This window comes from Pocillopora verrucosa, chromosome 11 (assembly GCF_036669915.1).
Source record: "Pocillopora verrucosa isolate sample1 chromosome 11, ASM3666991v2, whole genome shotgun sequence".
NCBI classification, from domain to species: Eukaryota; Metazoa; Cnidaria; class Anthozoa; order Scleractinia; family Pocilloporidae; genus Pocillopora; species Pocillopora verrucosa.
Window position 1 is genome coordinate 14,032,619 of NC_089322.1, and position 16,206 is coordinate 14,048,824.

General features: G+C 38.1%; 2 protein-coding genes across 2 annotated transcripts; both read right to left on the bottom strand.

Annotated features, from left to right (window-relative positions):
- Positions 1-11: 11 nt before the first annotated feature.
- On the bottom strand, positions 12-13,728 carry LOC131794488 (DNA repair protein complementing XP-C cells homolog). Its single transcript, XM_059111998.2, has 27 exons — positions 13,434-13,728; positions 11,340-11,828; positions 10,664-10,793; positions 10,075-10,153; positions 9,804-9,872; positions 9,278-9,366; positions 8,916-8,967; positions 8,204-8,242; positions 7,778-7,837; positions 7,566-7,610; positions 6,684-7,437; positions 6,411-6,461; positions 6,201-6,293; positions 5,944-6,065; positions 5,718-5,751; positions 5,525-5,582; positions 5,405-5,439; positions 5,038-5,114; positions 4,529-4,573; positions 4,387-4,431; positions 4,204-4,293; positions 4,025-4,106; positions 3,423-3,516; positions 2,966-3,059; positions 2,686-2,775; positions 2,023-2,104; positions 12-1,369 (listed from the first exon to the last, which is right to left on the bottom strand). Exons 1-27 carry the CDS (start codon positions 13,663-13,665, stop codon positions 1,236-1,238), a joined length of 3,264 nt encoding a protein of 1,087 aa, XP_058967981.2. The 5' UTR covers positions 13,666-13,728; the 3' UTR covers positions 12-1,235.
- A 442-nt stretch (positions 13,729-14,170) lies between these two features.
- Positions 14,171-16,094, bottom strand: LOC131794537 (leukocyte elastase inhibitor). The gene has a single exon (XM_059112054.2). The coding sequence runs from the start codon at positions 16,063-16,065 to the stop codon at positions 14,911-14,913; it is 1,155 nt and encodes a 384-aa protein (XP_058968037.2). The 5' UTR covers positions 16,066-16,094; the 3' UTR covers positions 14,171-14,910.
- Between the last annotated feature and the right edge of the window lie 112 nt (positions 16,095-16,206).

Genomic DNA, 16,206 nt, shown 5'->3' on the forward strand with positions numbered 1-16,206 from the left:
TACGTGACAGTTACTCTTAAAAAAGAAAAATACATTGTAAAAGTAACATCTGCACAAACAAAACAATTTATTTAGCTTATGAACTAGATACTATCCTGTTGCAATACATCTGCATTTTGTCATTTAATGACCAATTATTACATCCCTTAATGCCACCCTCATGATTTCAATGATTGCAATCCAAAAAGAAGTCAAATAATGCAACTGGAAAAATTGATACATGTCAGTTAAAATAAAGTATAAAAAATAATTATTCACTAAAGTGGAGGTAAATATCCACCTTATTCACCAACACTGAGGTGAATAATAATTAGTTTTTAGTATAAAACACACAGAAACCAAACTTTTGATGTGCAATTTTTCCTCTTTGGCAGCTTGGAGGTAAATAGTATTTGCTAATCACTTCCAAACCAGCCAATCTGTGTTGGCAAAAAAGTACTGTTCACCTGTGTGGTATAAACTAATTAAAGTATGTTAAACCAATGTTGATTTGGACATAGATGTAACAAATATTCCATGAAATAGTTGAGAACCACAATTTTAGTTCCTCATTTTCCTGTTGTTCATGGACCAATTTTCAATTGACTATTGTGCCGTGCGATTAGCCTTGGAATTTTGCGACACGTTCTCGACTAACGAGATGAGAATCCGTTAATCAATCAAGCTTTGACAGCCGCGTTTCCCAAGCCTTTGTTTAAGTTCTGACTGGTGCCTAGTGATGTTTACCTTCGTATTGATCGGACAGAGAGCAATTTTCCATGAGTGTCGAAAATGATCAGATATTGCTTTGGTTTTGTTTTTATTAATTCGTTTGCTTCTTTTTACCTTAAGTTATCAGGGAATTTCCCTTCGCTATGACGGGCGGTTTTACGGCACGAGTAAAAAGCGCTCAAACAGTATTCTGGTTTTGGGTTTACTTCACTCGTTCAAAAAGTTATTCCAAATTGTTGGCTAGGCGATGGTCAATTGTTTCTGAAGATTATTTCACCCACAGTCAGAGACTAACAACAACCTTCTTTGCGTTTACTCAAGGGCATAATATATATGCTACTGCAGCACCAACGGTGCTCAAAACTCAAATGCGCAATTTTTCTTTTCCATGGGCATGTTTTCTTTAGTCAAACTTCAGGAACTAAATAGTAGTTTTACAAGGTGTAGAAAGAAACGTTTGGATTTACACTGTTAATATTAACTTACAATTTGAATTTTGTTTGACGGAGTTTTTTTTTTTCTGTCTACATTTTTTCGAACGGAAGAGTTAATCCACACGAACATGATTTACTCCATTCTCCGGTAACAGGATCCTGTGAGTGTCCACTCTCAGGAAATACATGACAATGTCCCTCACCAGCAACACTCGTTTTGCCCTCTTCAAAGACAACATGAAGAAAAAGGTTAATACTGTACTATTTGATCGTGTAATCTGATCGTCAAGATGAGTAGTCTTGAGAACTTTTATTTTCGGTGGTAGAAACTGACGTTTCGACAACCTTTGTGGTAAAGAAAGCGTGATGTTATTTGTTTCCGTTGGATTGGAAGCCCGTCAACTTATTCGCGAAATTTACTCTACAGAAAAACAGAGCAGAACGACCAACAAGACTAACGGATCAAAACTGACCAATCATGACCGACGAACGCTACTCGAGTCTCGCAGCCAATCACATCTCTGCACAACAGACCGATCAACTGACATGAACCGAACTAATACAATTCGACTCGGATGATGTCTTCCGCTTAGGTTGTCGAAACGTCAGTCGCTATTACTAACAACAATCCTTCTCAAGACTACGTTCATCGGGAGGATCAGACTAAACAAACAATTGTCGCTTTACTGTAAAACTAAACAAGTTTATTACTACGAAAGTGACGCTAACTAGAGTCGAAAAATTTCGTCTGTACTGAAATTCCCCAACCAAAACGAATTCTGTGCCAATTTTCATTGCACATTGTTAAAAAATCATCGTGCCAAACACACTTTGGCCATATCTCCATAGAATAGCTTGGTTATCAACAGAGCATTACCTTGTCTGTTTAGAGGCCATGAAACTAAGGTGTCGGTGGCAGCCTCGTCCTCTTGGCTTGGTGTCTCAACTGTGCTTGTCTCCTGCAAAGACGGCCACATGAAGAGCGATTATTAGTACCAGAGTAGACTTCTCAACACATGGAGGTTGGAGCGGGAATCATACATGTGCAAGGGTCAAAAAATGCATAGCGCAAGAAAGAAGTACATAAGCTCGACCTACGTAGCAGCATCACTAACAAATCTAGCAGTTGCGAAGACTTTAGAGAGAGTGAATGCAAAAATTGTACCTCAACAGCTATTATTTTCAAGACTCCGCGTACATTTTCGAACATGTATGTCGCTATTTCTCGCGATTTCAATAATTTAATGTTCCTGGGTTGTTTCGATTCAATTATTTAAGTGACGACAAGAAAAATATCCAGGTACAAGAGAAACCATGTCTGTCTCAAACTAACCTATTCCATGTACTTAGTTCGATGGGACGAACAAAAAGGCGGAGCGAGCGGGAAAAAAACGTAGGAGGGATGAAACCGATGGCGACGGAAAGAGGGCTTCTCTTTTTCGATTTTAGTCCGTCTGCCTTTTCGCTCTCGTTTCCTGATCGCGGAAAAGCTGGCACGAAATAAGACAGGATTGAGATTGACAAGTGAATGTGGCTCTACCTCTGTGTTGTATCTTTTCTTCAGTCTTTCACGGATTAACAGTGACCTCGTCAAAAGCTTCCAGTTCGCCAGCATACGTTTTTCGCGCTTCTGCGGAAATCAAGATATGAAGAGCAAACACACAGTCAACTCCTTCTCGTACAATCGATTCAATGTCCAGCGAACAGCGAATAGAAATTTTATCAACCACATCAAGGTTTATCTCGATAAAACATCAAATTCTCACAAATAATTTAAAAGGAAATATATGGCATGAGGTGGAGAGAGTTGATAAACAGACCTCTGCTCTTTTCCTCTCTGCTTGTTCCTCTTCTTCATGCCACGCATCCAATAACACCTGTTCATATTCCTCACACACCACAACACCATCAATACTGAGAAAAAAAGGTTGACGAGAAAATTTACAATTTATGCAAGCTTTCAAATAATAATAAAAAAAAAAACTTTGCACTGCCCAGAACGGTTATTGTCCCCAAGCCATTTACTTCCACTTCAAGAAAAGCTGGCTATTCTACTGCGTCCTATTAAGGAAAGACCCTCAGCGAGAGCTCCAATCATTGTCATGAACACCACACGGCGCTCATTGTTTTAATGAACGTAAATTAATGCAAGTTATTTCTACCCAAAATTTCACAAACGGGAACATTAATAAATTAAAATTCGAAAATTGTCTCAGCTACAAAATGGTGAACAGCTTCTTACCGGTAGAGGAAAACATTTTCAAAATATCTACTTACACAGGATGGCTAAAACCACAGTGAAAATCAAATCCAATCACAGCCTGAGCGGAATCAATGCCGAGTTTCTTAGCCACCCGTTGGATGCCGTTAACTATTAAACAAAAGAGCGATGATAAGAACTACTGTCCGTCTCACATCGTTGAAGAAGCGATGACCTAATATTCAAGGAAACTCTGCTTTCACGGTGTCTGCCCTCATTTCTCCTCCCTCCTCCTCCCCCTCGTCTTTTATTCCCCTTCCTTGACCTTCCCCCCCCCCCTTAGCCTCCTCACCCCCTTCGCCTTCTTTGCCTTCCTTCCCCATTCCTCCCTCTTTCCTCCTTCACACAGATGCCCTCCCTTCCCTTACTCACGAGTAAAAAGTCCGTGTTTCAGGAAATTACCAGGGAGGGGAGGGGGGGGGAACCTGCCGTGAAATATGTGTCATTCGAACAGAAAAGTAACATCCCACACAACTGTATCTTATTCATCAACCCCAACTCCTACCCTGTTACTACAAATCCGATAAACCTCCAACCTTCTACCGGCGCAGGAAAATAAGGGCGGCGTCTTCTAAAGTGCAATAGAACTGACACTTATCACATAATATAAGAAACTCACTTTGAATGTGCCTCGTTCCTGGTGGCAGCATACAAGGTTGGAATAACTCTACGTTACCATATTCATTCCTTGGTACTTTTCCCTGAAAGCCAAAAAGATTCACACAAATATTTCATTTTAAATGCACATATTTCCTTCTTCTCTAAATGCCACAAACACTTGTTTTTCAAGCTCCTTACATCTTTCGCTGGCGGAGGTTTATATTTCTCTGTTTGCCATCTGCCAAACAAGTCAATTGTGACTGAATCTCGCTCATGGATTGGTTGATTCTGAGTAAACAAACAAAAAATCAATAAAAAACTTTCAAACTCCGTATACATATAGAAATCTGGACCTTCAAAGACATAAAAAATAGTTCTCACCCTTTTAGGCCGTCCTTTTACAACCTTGTAAGGTTTCTCGCCTTGCTAAAATTAGAGTAATACAAAATAAGTTTAACAACAACAGTTTATTTTGGAAAAAAATGTCCATTCCTATAAACTGGTAAAGAAACGCATCTCTTGCCTTCACAACCAAAGCCTCATTCAACCACTTCTCTCTTGTGTGGAGCTAGAAAAAAAGTCGAAAGAAAAATACACGATAAAGTTTCTTTCAATCGAGAGTCCGAATCCAAAACCCAAGCAATCACAACAGCCAATCACGAGAAGGAAAATGTCACCAGGATCCAATGAGAACTTAAAGAACCTGAAGCCTGAAGCGCGGGAAAACGCGGGTGACCAAGTCGCGAGTGGTGTTGGCTCGAAATCTGATTTGCCGAGAAAGTGGCGCGAGTTTTCTAAACCAATCACACATCGTGTCAGAAGAAAAACCATAGCAATCCCTGATTTATACTTTCGACATTTCAATTAAAAATTTCTCAAGCGATAGTCCAGCGATTGTAAGATCAACTAAAGAACTAATAGTATCAACACATTTTCAAGCAGAAACGAGTTGAGGAGGTAAAAAAATACCAACTAGGGGATATTGCTTGATCTGACACCAAATTCTCAAAGCGAGTGGAAGAGTTTACTCACCAAATGAACACATTGTCTTGAGTAGACTGCTTCACCGCGGCAATAACCCAAAATGGCTGCAGTTTCTGGGTACAAGCCTGAGAAATCAAAGTCCTAATCATCATGACAACTGTTAGTTAAATCAAAGCATCAATTTTTTGCATTTACAATTTTATGGTGATTTTCATTGCACAACGTTAGTGGATAAATGCCTTTAGGACTGAGAAAAAAGGAATACGTCGATCAAAGACTTTTGAGAGGTCACAGGAAACAGTGACTTGCAAGAATTTTGCTACCGATAATAGTGGCGCCACACGACGTCAAGAACAAATGTGAGTGACAGGCGGATATCCTAAGTCTACCAGTAACGTTGTATCCTTTTACTAACCTTCAAATTTAAGGAGATGTCTCTTCAACACGTAACTGCAAGTTAACGCAAACAATTACATTTAAGTGACTCACTTGTCCTAGAAGTGTAAAGAGGGAAAGGAATTCAACATAAACTCACAGAGGATGGTTTTTGTACTCCGTTATGCTGGTGGGCAGAGGTTTGTCAAGAAGTTGATCTAGTGGGAAAAAAGGTAAAACGGTTAACGTTTAAAAGGGCAAAGCTCGAGTTGTGCTGCAATTGTTCGATCAATTCAACTGGATTTAACGTCAAATACAACTCCTCTGGTTCTGGTGTGGAGCTTAATACATACCCTCAAGAAGAGAATTTTCCATTTTATCCATTTTCTGGCCAAAAAGACAAAAGCAGTCTTAATTAATAGTCTAGTGATTCACGTTATTCTTTCACTTAAAATGATGTTGGATGATACAAAACCATCTCTAACAGTTTAAGCTATTCCTATAACATAACGTTAAAATATACAGAACTGTATTTCAAAATAGTGGTATTAATACAACATGAATAATACAGCATTTTACCTTATTTTTTGACTTGTATGGAAGAAGTGTATCTTCCCACCAATCAGAATCAATGCGAAGCTTCCTGGTCTTAGACATGAAGGAAGAGGCATACCTATTTGTGACGTCTTTGACAGCATTATCTTAAAGGAAAGATATAAAAACACTTCAACCGTAAATGTACTTTTACCAGCACTTTGTAAGGTACTAAGAAAAGAGAAGTGGAATGAGGTAAAACGACACAAGTATCAAGTGAAAATTAATATCGTCAAACTAACCATTATCAAATGACACAACATATACCATAGGTTGGGTTGCCTGTTGTTCACACAGTTCAGGATGATTGACACTAGAAGATTCAAGATGAACACCTGGCAAAAAAAGGAAAGAAACTTAGCAATGCTTTGTCATGTCCCAATTATGATAATAGAAATATTATTACCTCAGAGAATTAAGAGAGAATATCGCTGCTCAAGCATTACACTTACAAATCCATTTCTTGTCAGAAGGCAAAAACACCTCAGTCCACCAGTTGATACCTGTTGAATAAGACATACTGCCTAAGTAAAAACACCTGTTTGTTACGATATAGCACTATTATAAAAAAGAGGATGGAAAAGCCTTTTTTGGAAGCCTATGGGCATTTCCTTTTCCTCAAGAAAAGGGAGATAATTTTGCATGCTATGAAAAGGCATCTTGTTCTCCATTCCACAGTAATGGCTAACCAAACAAGTGCACACATTCCTACTGGTGATACAAACCTGTTTCATCAGCGAAAACTCCCAAACACTTGATACTTTCATCAGAATCATCAGAGCTGATAATCTTCACAGGCTTCTTTTTATTTGATGAATCAGCAGCCAGTTTTCTTTTAACCAATGGTTTGCTTGAAACTTCAAAATCACTATCATCATCCAAAAGATTAATAAATGACACGCTACTGTTCTCAGTTGGTGTACCATTACAACTATCTGCAGAGGACACTTTTGTCCTGGCCAGAGGAGACTTGTTTTTCTTCTTTGGGAATTTTTCTGAGCAGTTTGTGTCTTCCTCCTCTTCACTTTCACTAGATGGTTCACTCCATTCTTTGTCATCATCAATTTCCTTCTCATGGTCACTGAGTGAGTAATCTACCTTGGCTTTCTTGCGTAAAGGTCTCTTCTTCACAGGTTTTTTGGCAGGGTCATTACCAATGTTATCCTTGTTCTTTTTCCTAGTCTTACTGACTTTGCTATTCTTATCAGAAGTCTTAGGAGTTCTTTGAACACTGCTAATCAATTTACCTCCTTCCTTTGTACCAGTTTTAGTTACCTTCTCCTTTTTTAATTTCTTACTATCAACATCACTTGTATTTTCGGAAGCGAGTGTTACAGATTTAGATGGAGTTGTCTTGGGTTCATTTTCTGATTTGAAATTCTTTGACTTTGTAGCAGCTTCCTCCTGAACATGTGGTGGTGATAATTTTTTTGAATTTTGAGGAGATACTTTTTTCCCCTTGGGAGTATTCTTCACACTCTGCACAAATAACAATATCATAATCATTAAAATGAGTTGTTAATTAGCTCTGTAATCAATCAAATTTTTCTTTGCCATTTATTGAAAAAAGATTATCAATTTGTTCATGAACACAATTCAGTACTTACTTTAGAGCTTGTTTTACCATCTACATCACCTTTAGCTGACATGGGCTGACATAAACAAAGTAAAGACAAATATACATTGTTTATCAGTCTCCTTAGGATGTCAACATTTCATAAGTATGTGGTCTGGAAGATGCATAACTTCCCCTCTCTAGTTCCTCTGTTTAGGCAAAATTAGAGATCTGTTTATATGAAAAAGGTTTGGAAAATCTTACCTGAAGGGAATACACAAGCCTTGTCAGAAATCCAAGTGCTCTGAAGATTGTCACAAATACCTGAAAATTTATTGTAAGAACGTGTCAGGACAATTGAGCTTTTAGTGGGTATACATTCCACTTTGGATAAGTTATATATAATCAGAGTAATACATCACTCAGATACACACAAGAAACCCCATTAAATTCAGTCCTGATGACTTTGTGATAAGCTACCCAAGAATAATTTTTTATGATACACAGCCACTCCTAAGTTCCATTTACTTCTGTTTTTGACAAATCACATTCTTAACAGATTACAAGGAAAAAAATTGATCAGGGGAAGGTTTACTGATTATGTTGTCAATTTAAAAGATTGCATTTAATTTATTTATACATACAACTGTTCAGTGTTAATTAAGTTAAGCTTTCTTCATAACTACAAACCTCAGATAAGTTTTGAAATCTGGCTATCTGTTTGTCTGTCTAGAAGAACAATAGAAAAGGAGTTAGTTGAATTATCTCCAGAAAACAGGAGGGAAAGTGAAATGGTAGGAAAATGAGGTATTAGCAGGGGATAAGAACAGGAAGTAGGAGCAATGAACTGAGATGGGGATGGGACTGGAACTGAGGAATGGGATAGGAAATAATGACATGGGACAAGCTCTGGGAACAGGATATGGGAACTGGAGGAATGAAAGGTAAGAGGGGGGTTTGGGATGGTGTAAAGGCAGCTAAAGTGGATGGAGATACAGTGAGAGATGACAGGAGATGAGCACATGGAAAAGGAACAGGGATTGGGGGATGATTACAGGAAATGGAAACAAGGGAAAATACTGGGACATTGGAAAGGGGAACAGGGATTTGGGGCAGGGTGTGGAAACAGGAGTGGGAATGGAGGTTTGGTACAGGGAGGATAGGGACAAGGGATGAACACGAGGCACAGGAACTAGGAATGAGGAATGGAAGAGGAATTGGGTGTGGCCAGGCAATTGGGAGAGGTATGATAGACAACAGAAACTAGGAGTGAGGGATACTGATTATGTGGTGATAGCAAATACACACAGACATACAATTGTACATAACTGTGATTAATAAGCATGGTAGGCATATTCCATTTATGATTAGATACTGATTTAATGTAGTTTTAAATTGTTACCTCTTTGTCTCCAGTTCTTAAATCATCAGTGCTGGAAAACTCACTTTGAAACCTGAATTTTAAGACATCAGAAGCTATGGGGTAATCCAAACATGTAACTGCATATGCAATGTTTATCAATAAACATACAATTTTAAGGATAAGGGGGTTAAGTTTCTAAAGAAACTGGTGCTGCATTGGTGGGAGAGTATAACAAGTAATTAAGTGTTGAAAATGTAAATTGACCACTGTAAAGGGTTTAAAGGCTAATGTTTCGAGCGATAGCCCTTTGTCAGAGTGATGGAGGGCTGAGTTTTACATGTACATTACTTTATCCTCATGATATCCCTTATTCTTAAAAAAAAAGAAAAAAGAAGTCTAACCATTTCAAGAAGTTTGTAAGTTGCACCACGTCCCATTTCCTCTTGTTCACAGAAACAAATTCCCCTGGAACATGGGATAGCAGAATAGCCTGAAGAATGAAAATTTGAAATTATCAGTAGGTATTTGGTATCTTCTTTAGACTTCAGATCATTCAAACCTTCAAAACAGAAAAAGAGATGTCAATAATTATCAAGATTTTCTGTCTGGTTTATGCATTGTCCTTTAAAACAAACAAAAGCCTTTTTTTAAGGACAGAAATTGTACTACAGGGCTGGGTTGTTCAAAGCTGGGTTTAGATGACCCTGGTTAGTGTGAAATCTGATTTCAGAGATGAAACCTTAAAATGAAAATTCAGTGTAACTCTTTTTTGCTGCAATTTGATGATTGTATGCTCTAAAAAGAAAAAAGATAAAATGCTTTAAAACAAAGGAACAAAGAAAGCAGGATCAAAATTTAACCCTGGGTTACTGCTCATTGGCATTTGAACAACTGGGTCCCAGGGGTTGTAATTAAAATTTTTTTTACCTGTAGCAGGGACCCATTACAAATGTTGTTTCTAAAGAATCCACGTGCAATAAGAGTCAAAATGTGAACCTGAGGAAAACATGCAATGTAAAAGAGAAATTAAATGATTTAATACTACAAACATCACATTTCATATAGTTGGCAGCACCCATGGAAAGAAATTGGCCAATATCCAGCCATGATGGCCTCATGCTTGGTCAATAATGTATATATACACTGTACTGAAGACAAGCCATGCACAATGTTATATTATGGAACAACTGTCCAATACCTTGTGGGCGCTGGTATAAACATCTTTCCTAAATCTGTTAATTGCTCTTTTAATGTATTTAACAACATCTTCATGACTCCTGTAAAACAGTAAAAAGGACAAAAAAAAGTAGAGTTTTATCACTAACTAAAAACATATTTAAAAGTGAGGGAAGACAATTCCTTTTTTCCAGCCAAATTTGAAGAACACACTGATTGGCTGCTTGGCTTACTAACTAACTGACTGATTGACTGATTGACTGAAAAACTGACTTGCTGACTCACTGACTCACTGACTCACTGACTCCCTGACTCACTGATTAATTTTACTGACTGGCTGACTAACTGACCCACTGACAAAATGACTGACTGACTAACTGACTCACTGACTGATCGAGTGACTGACTAACTGACTCACTGATTTACTGAGTTAATACCTAATTGCCTGACTGACTGACTGACTGATTGACTGATTGACAGACAAGCTGATTCTCTGACTGATTTACTGATTGACAGACTGACTGACAGACTTATTGACTGACTGACTGATTGATTAATTGACTGACTGCATGATTAGTTGTAATCAATTGAGTATTAAGATATTGGATTACCATCCTTTTTTTTTCTTTTTTGTTCCTGGTACTGTGATACTGATCTCAACACTACTTTTGCTGGGTGGCTGATCCTCCTGTGAGGTTGAAGCTTCCTCATGTTCAGGTCCATGATCCACAACATCAGCCTCTACCAAAACAAAGCAAATCAAAACAGAGAATTATTGGTACATTTATTCAAACTTTAAGACTATATGTTCTTTTTAAACAATTACAATTACATTGAACTGGGATAAATGTCCAGTGTTGGTAAGTTTTGCTCCAAGTATTCCTCTACATATGTCAGTTTTTGAGACTTTATCCTCCTCCCCCTCCTTCAAGGGGGCTTCAGTCACCCCTCCCATGGAGTAGGAAACTGCGTTTAAATCTTTATAGAACTATATTATTGCATCTAAAATTATAGCGATCCTTTCCTTTATCTTAACCCTTTACACCCTAACAGTATGCAAATTCTCCATACTGTTTTTTATGTATTTCTTAGCATTCTGATGAGGAGACTTTGTTGAATAATCAAGATCTTTTTGAATTGGTAATTATTTTCTCTATTCTTGTGACGTAAATGTATGATGCAGGGGTGATGTGGTAAGGAGAAATTATATGCTGGTCATTCTAAGTGGCCCAAGGGTTAATGTTGGTCTCATTGGTTCTCATGCCAAAACACATATTGTATACCTACCATCAACATCTTCCCACTCTATCTCCTCATCATCACTAGAATCGTCTTCCATAGATTCTTTTGCTTTACTTTCCTCAACATCATTCTCTTCTTCAACATTTTCTTTCAAATCTAGTTTCAACCTTTTGCTTGCAGCTGCATGGTGTTTTCTAGGTGAACTCTGTTCATTTCCAGGAGTAGGTACAGGTGAATGTTTCTGTTTCACTGGACTTTCTTTTTTCAGCTTCCCTTTTATCTTTGCGATAGGTACATGCACCTGTTTCAACTCAAGGGAGGTGGCCTTTGGTTTCATATCATTCTTATTAGAGGCTTGTTTCAAACACGCAGATGATTTACGTTTCTCTGCCTTGGAAAATCTTTTCTTGCCATCTACATTTTTCACATTCTCTGGCATTTGGTCTTCGGATAAATTCACTTTAGCTTTTTTTGAGGGAGATTCACTAAGCTCCTGGGATGAGAACTTTCTCCTCTTGCCTCTGTGAGAGGGCCCTAAATTTTAAAATAACAAATATTTATACCCTTAGTAAGAATATGAATTAATGGCTGCAGCCACACCAGGGTAGTTAACTGGGTCTTTTTTTAAGACACCTGGTTCAAATTTCCTAAAAACAAACTTGGTGAAAGATTTGGTTAAGATGAAACAAAGGGGTTACATTTGTTGAATTACCACACTGACATGGGTTATAGAGTAGGTGAACCTAATTGACATCATGGGGAAAAACCAAATAAAATGCAGAAGTTGAAGACCGTGTTCTTATTTTCTGGTTTCTCTTTCTTTCACTTAGTCTCCTTTCTATACCCTCACAGACATGGTAATCCCTCTTCCTTCAGATGCATACCACACAAACTTCCAAGGTACTGTCCTTCAGCATGATGTTGATTTTGTGTAGATATCAGATTGTCCTCTATTGTGGTTGAATCAATTGTCCCTGAGTTTGGTTTTATCCAAGAAATCAGAGATGGCTTGGGGAAATCATGAATCCTGCCATGTGTAACTTTCATAGAGCACTTTTGAATGAACATCAAGGTCTTTCAAGCACAGTGATGTATTCTTTCAATATTTATGATAAAAAGAAACACTTGTTTCTAAGTAGCAGTACTGATTGTAAATCCTACGGCAATTGGATTGTGGTGCTTGAGTGACCAAGTAACTGAAAAATCATGATGCAGCTGCTTTTTTGACTCTTTATCAAACTGAAACTGGCTTAACTGTTTCAATCCCAGATCACATAAGTAATTCTCCTTACCGTCTGCCATACAGTTATCATGATGTTAGTTTTGAGAATTCAGTATTGAATCAACTAACAATTGCCCAACTCATATTTCTCTTTATTCTTATAACTTGTCTTCTTGGCATGGTGTTGATATGGTGAGGAGAAATTCTACTATGGTGACTTGTGGGAGTTAAAGGGTAAACAGTAACCATATAAATTGATGGAGAACAAAAGATTCTTTAACTGAGTTTGGCTAATTCTGAACTACCTTTCTGTGTAGTTAGACACAGGTTAGTGGTTTGTTATCAGTGCCGTGAATTGCTTTTTTCCCCAAATGTGCCAGTAATTGTGGTCTGTGTGGGAAATGTTGTTCTACATGGCACAAAGAAGTGCATTACTTCTGAACATGGGAGTCTGGTAACAACAGCCACGACAACAAGGTACATTAACTCTAATTGATTAATTAGAAATAACCTCGTTAAAATGTCTAGTGTGACTGCAGCCAATATCATACTTGTAAATTACCTTAACCCTTCATGGCTCTATAACAAGGACAAACATTTAGCAAAGGGTGGGGTAGAGAGAGGGTAGATGTATGTGGTACAAACCCTTTCAAGAGAAGTAAATTCATAATACTGCGGCAACCTAACGTGTTTTCCAAAGGCAACTAAGATACTAGTTCCGCCATTCACCCCCCTAATAGAAAATCTTTTCAGAGCCCCAGAATTGGGTACAAAGCCCCCTTGTGTGTTACGTAACTAAAGAAGGCATTTCTAATTCATAACCACCTTCACTGCAATCGCAGCTACTGATCAACAGAAAATAAGACGAAGTCACTTTTGTAAAGGTAAGACGCCCAGAATATTTTCGAAAAACTCACCGTTTCTGGAGGGTTCATCCGTCGATTTGTCACAGCACTTAGTTGATATCTGTAAAGAATCGGCAGCCGGTTCTATTTCGCGCTTGACTGATCGCAAGCTTGCTTTTGAAGATACAGAGTTCTTCGCCACTGTCGCTCCAGATTTACCATTTTTACAAACTCTTGAGGCAGAAGAAGTTTTTCTCGTAGTTTCTCTCTTCGTTTTAGCAGAATCTGACCTCAATCTCGCCATAATTTGGTTATTTTGGGCGACCGATTTGCTCAATCAATCGCTATCTAAGAAGCCATGTTTCGCGGGTTTCTGACCGACAAACCGCTGATCATAAACATAACACGTCGCGTCCGTCTCATCGTTTCGTGCAAGGATTTCGTGACTTACCTGTGACCTGAAAGTCTCGATTTTAGTAGCAAAAGAAATTAAAACCGGAAAGACAAAAGCCAAATACAACAGAACAACCAAGAAAAAACAGATACACATGCAAATACACATGTTAAAAGTATGCAATAGCAGAATGGGTGGGGGGGGGGGGAGGGGGGGGAGAGGGAAGAGAGAGAGAGAGGATATCACGTAAAGACAGCTATCAAGAATGCTCATAAATGATCAATTTTGGGAAGAAGCTGAGAGTATTTAGACTTCCAACTATTTCTGCTAATTAGGATTCATATCAATAACTTAGGGTGAATGCAGCAAGGAAAAAAAGAGCAACAAAGTACTAAAACCTGTAAGGTCTCTTTTATTTCTCATAATATAATCTCATAATTATTTATCTAATAATATCTAGAACAAAATCTTGGAAATCAGTTTTACAATATTAAAATATTTTCATACAGCAGTGGCCTAGCTGTCAGATGTTGATCTTAACACATAAATTTTGCATTTTTTTCCATCATATTTAAACTATTTGAGTGTTTTGGAGATTATTCATATCAGTCCTAACCATGAAAAAAACTTTAAGACCCTAACAGATGTTGAATTACAAAGGAAATATTTAATTTTCAGTAGAAAAGAAATAATTTTCTCTCAATAATTCACCTATCTTTAAATTACCACTTTTCATTGTATTTCAAAGTATTGTATTTTTCTTTTACCTCAAAAATTGACACTTTTGAAATGACACACCAAAAAATTTGGTAATGCTTCTCTACAAAAACAAAATCCAACCAACATTAATTTATTTTAATTCTCAGCTTTAAATATTTTCGTTATTATAACAAGAGCTTCTTCCTCCAATTCTTTAAATCCCAAAGGTGATCATCATGTAACTTCTCCCTTTCAACATCCATACATTATCCAGCAAACAGGTAATGAGAATTCTCGAATTTATCATGCAAAAGTTCTAACCTTGATCAGACAACACATTCTCTGTATCCATTATGAGGAAATGAGTTGCAGCCAGAGGGGAGAATTAACAATCAGATCTTGAGAGTTAAAGAGTTCCAAGTTCAGTATTTTGACTATTTGATCAGTGTCTTTGGTTTATTCAAGACTTGGTTTCATAAGCCGACCAAGGAACAGAATGGCTCCTGATTCATTTTGTCTTATAATGAACAGGAAAGGGTGATCAGCTTTGAACATTGGCTTCGGCAAAGGCATACTCATTACAGCCACACCAATAGCAGTAGCAGCAGCTGCTTCGGTGCCTTCTTCATCCACCTCGACAAATGCCTTGTGCACAATCTTTGAAACACACAATGGCTCACTTGAGATACCAGACAGGTCAGCCTTTCCAGGAATAAACATCTCTTCTGCTCCCATCTTTGCCAACACGTTGTTGAGGTCAAACTGCTGAGTCAGCTTAAATTTAGGCATAATGACTTCAACTTCACCCATTGAACCATCAAGCAGGGATAGTGACTGCTGAAGAGTCTCATAAGTGATCCTGTTTTCTAGCTTGGCCAGACCATCAATTTCCACGGGAAGAAAGATTACCATAGACAATTTATTGCCCAGGTATGGCATTTCAAGAATTTGACAAGCCAGATCCTTTGACTCCACAAACTTAAAATCACCTTCTTGGCACATCATTTCAACTTTCATTTCTTCTTTTTGTGACGGGAAGAATGACCCTGTGAACGTGTCTTCTTTTTTGAACTTCTCTTGCCACACACTTTTGAAGTAGATCGCGTTCACCAGAGTCAGCCTGGTATCCGAACCCAGCATTCCTGCAGGAATAAGATCTTTGATCTTATCGTTTGTTTGCTGTTCGACCCATTTGTTGATCTCTTCTCTGGCTTTCTCGACATTTGCAATGTAGTCTACCAAAGCGAGTTCAGCGCGGTAGAACTCTCGCATTCCTTGTTGAAAGGACGACAGGATTTCGAAGCTCTTTTGCACGAAGAGTCGGTTAGCTATCAGAAGCTTGTTGTTCTCATCGCTCGCCCTATTCAAGCTATCGATGAAGTTCTTCATGCTCTTGCCCAAATCATCTGATGAAACTGAATCCACGTGCAAAACTTTCATTAGTTCCAAAGCAGTATTCCCCCTCGTTCCGAGAGAAGTCATCGCAAGTGCAATCAGTAAACTTGCAGGAGAGTAGAAGAGGTTTTCACCGGCAAATTTATCGGTACTTTTCAGGCATTTATGAAGATCTAGCGCGAATTTGTTTGCGGCTTCGAACTCAAAGGCAGCCATATTTCAGGTTTGCTCAAAAGTTTGCATAACTTGTTCTTTCCACAACTCGTTTCCAGTCTTTTCCACGCGTCAGGTTAACACGGAAATCGATACTCAGAGAGCTTACTTTGGGTGTAACGCAACGGTAAAATTAAAAGCCAA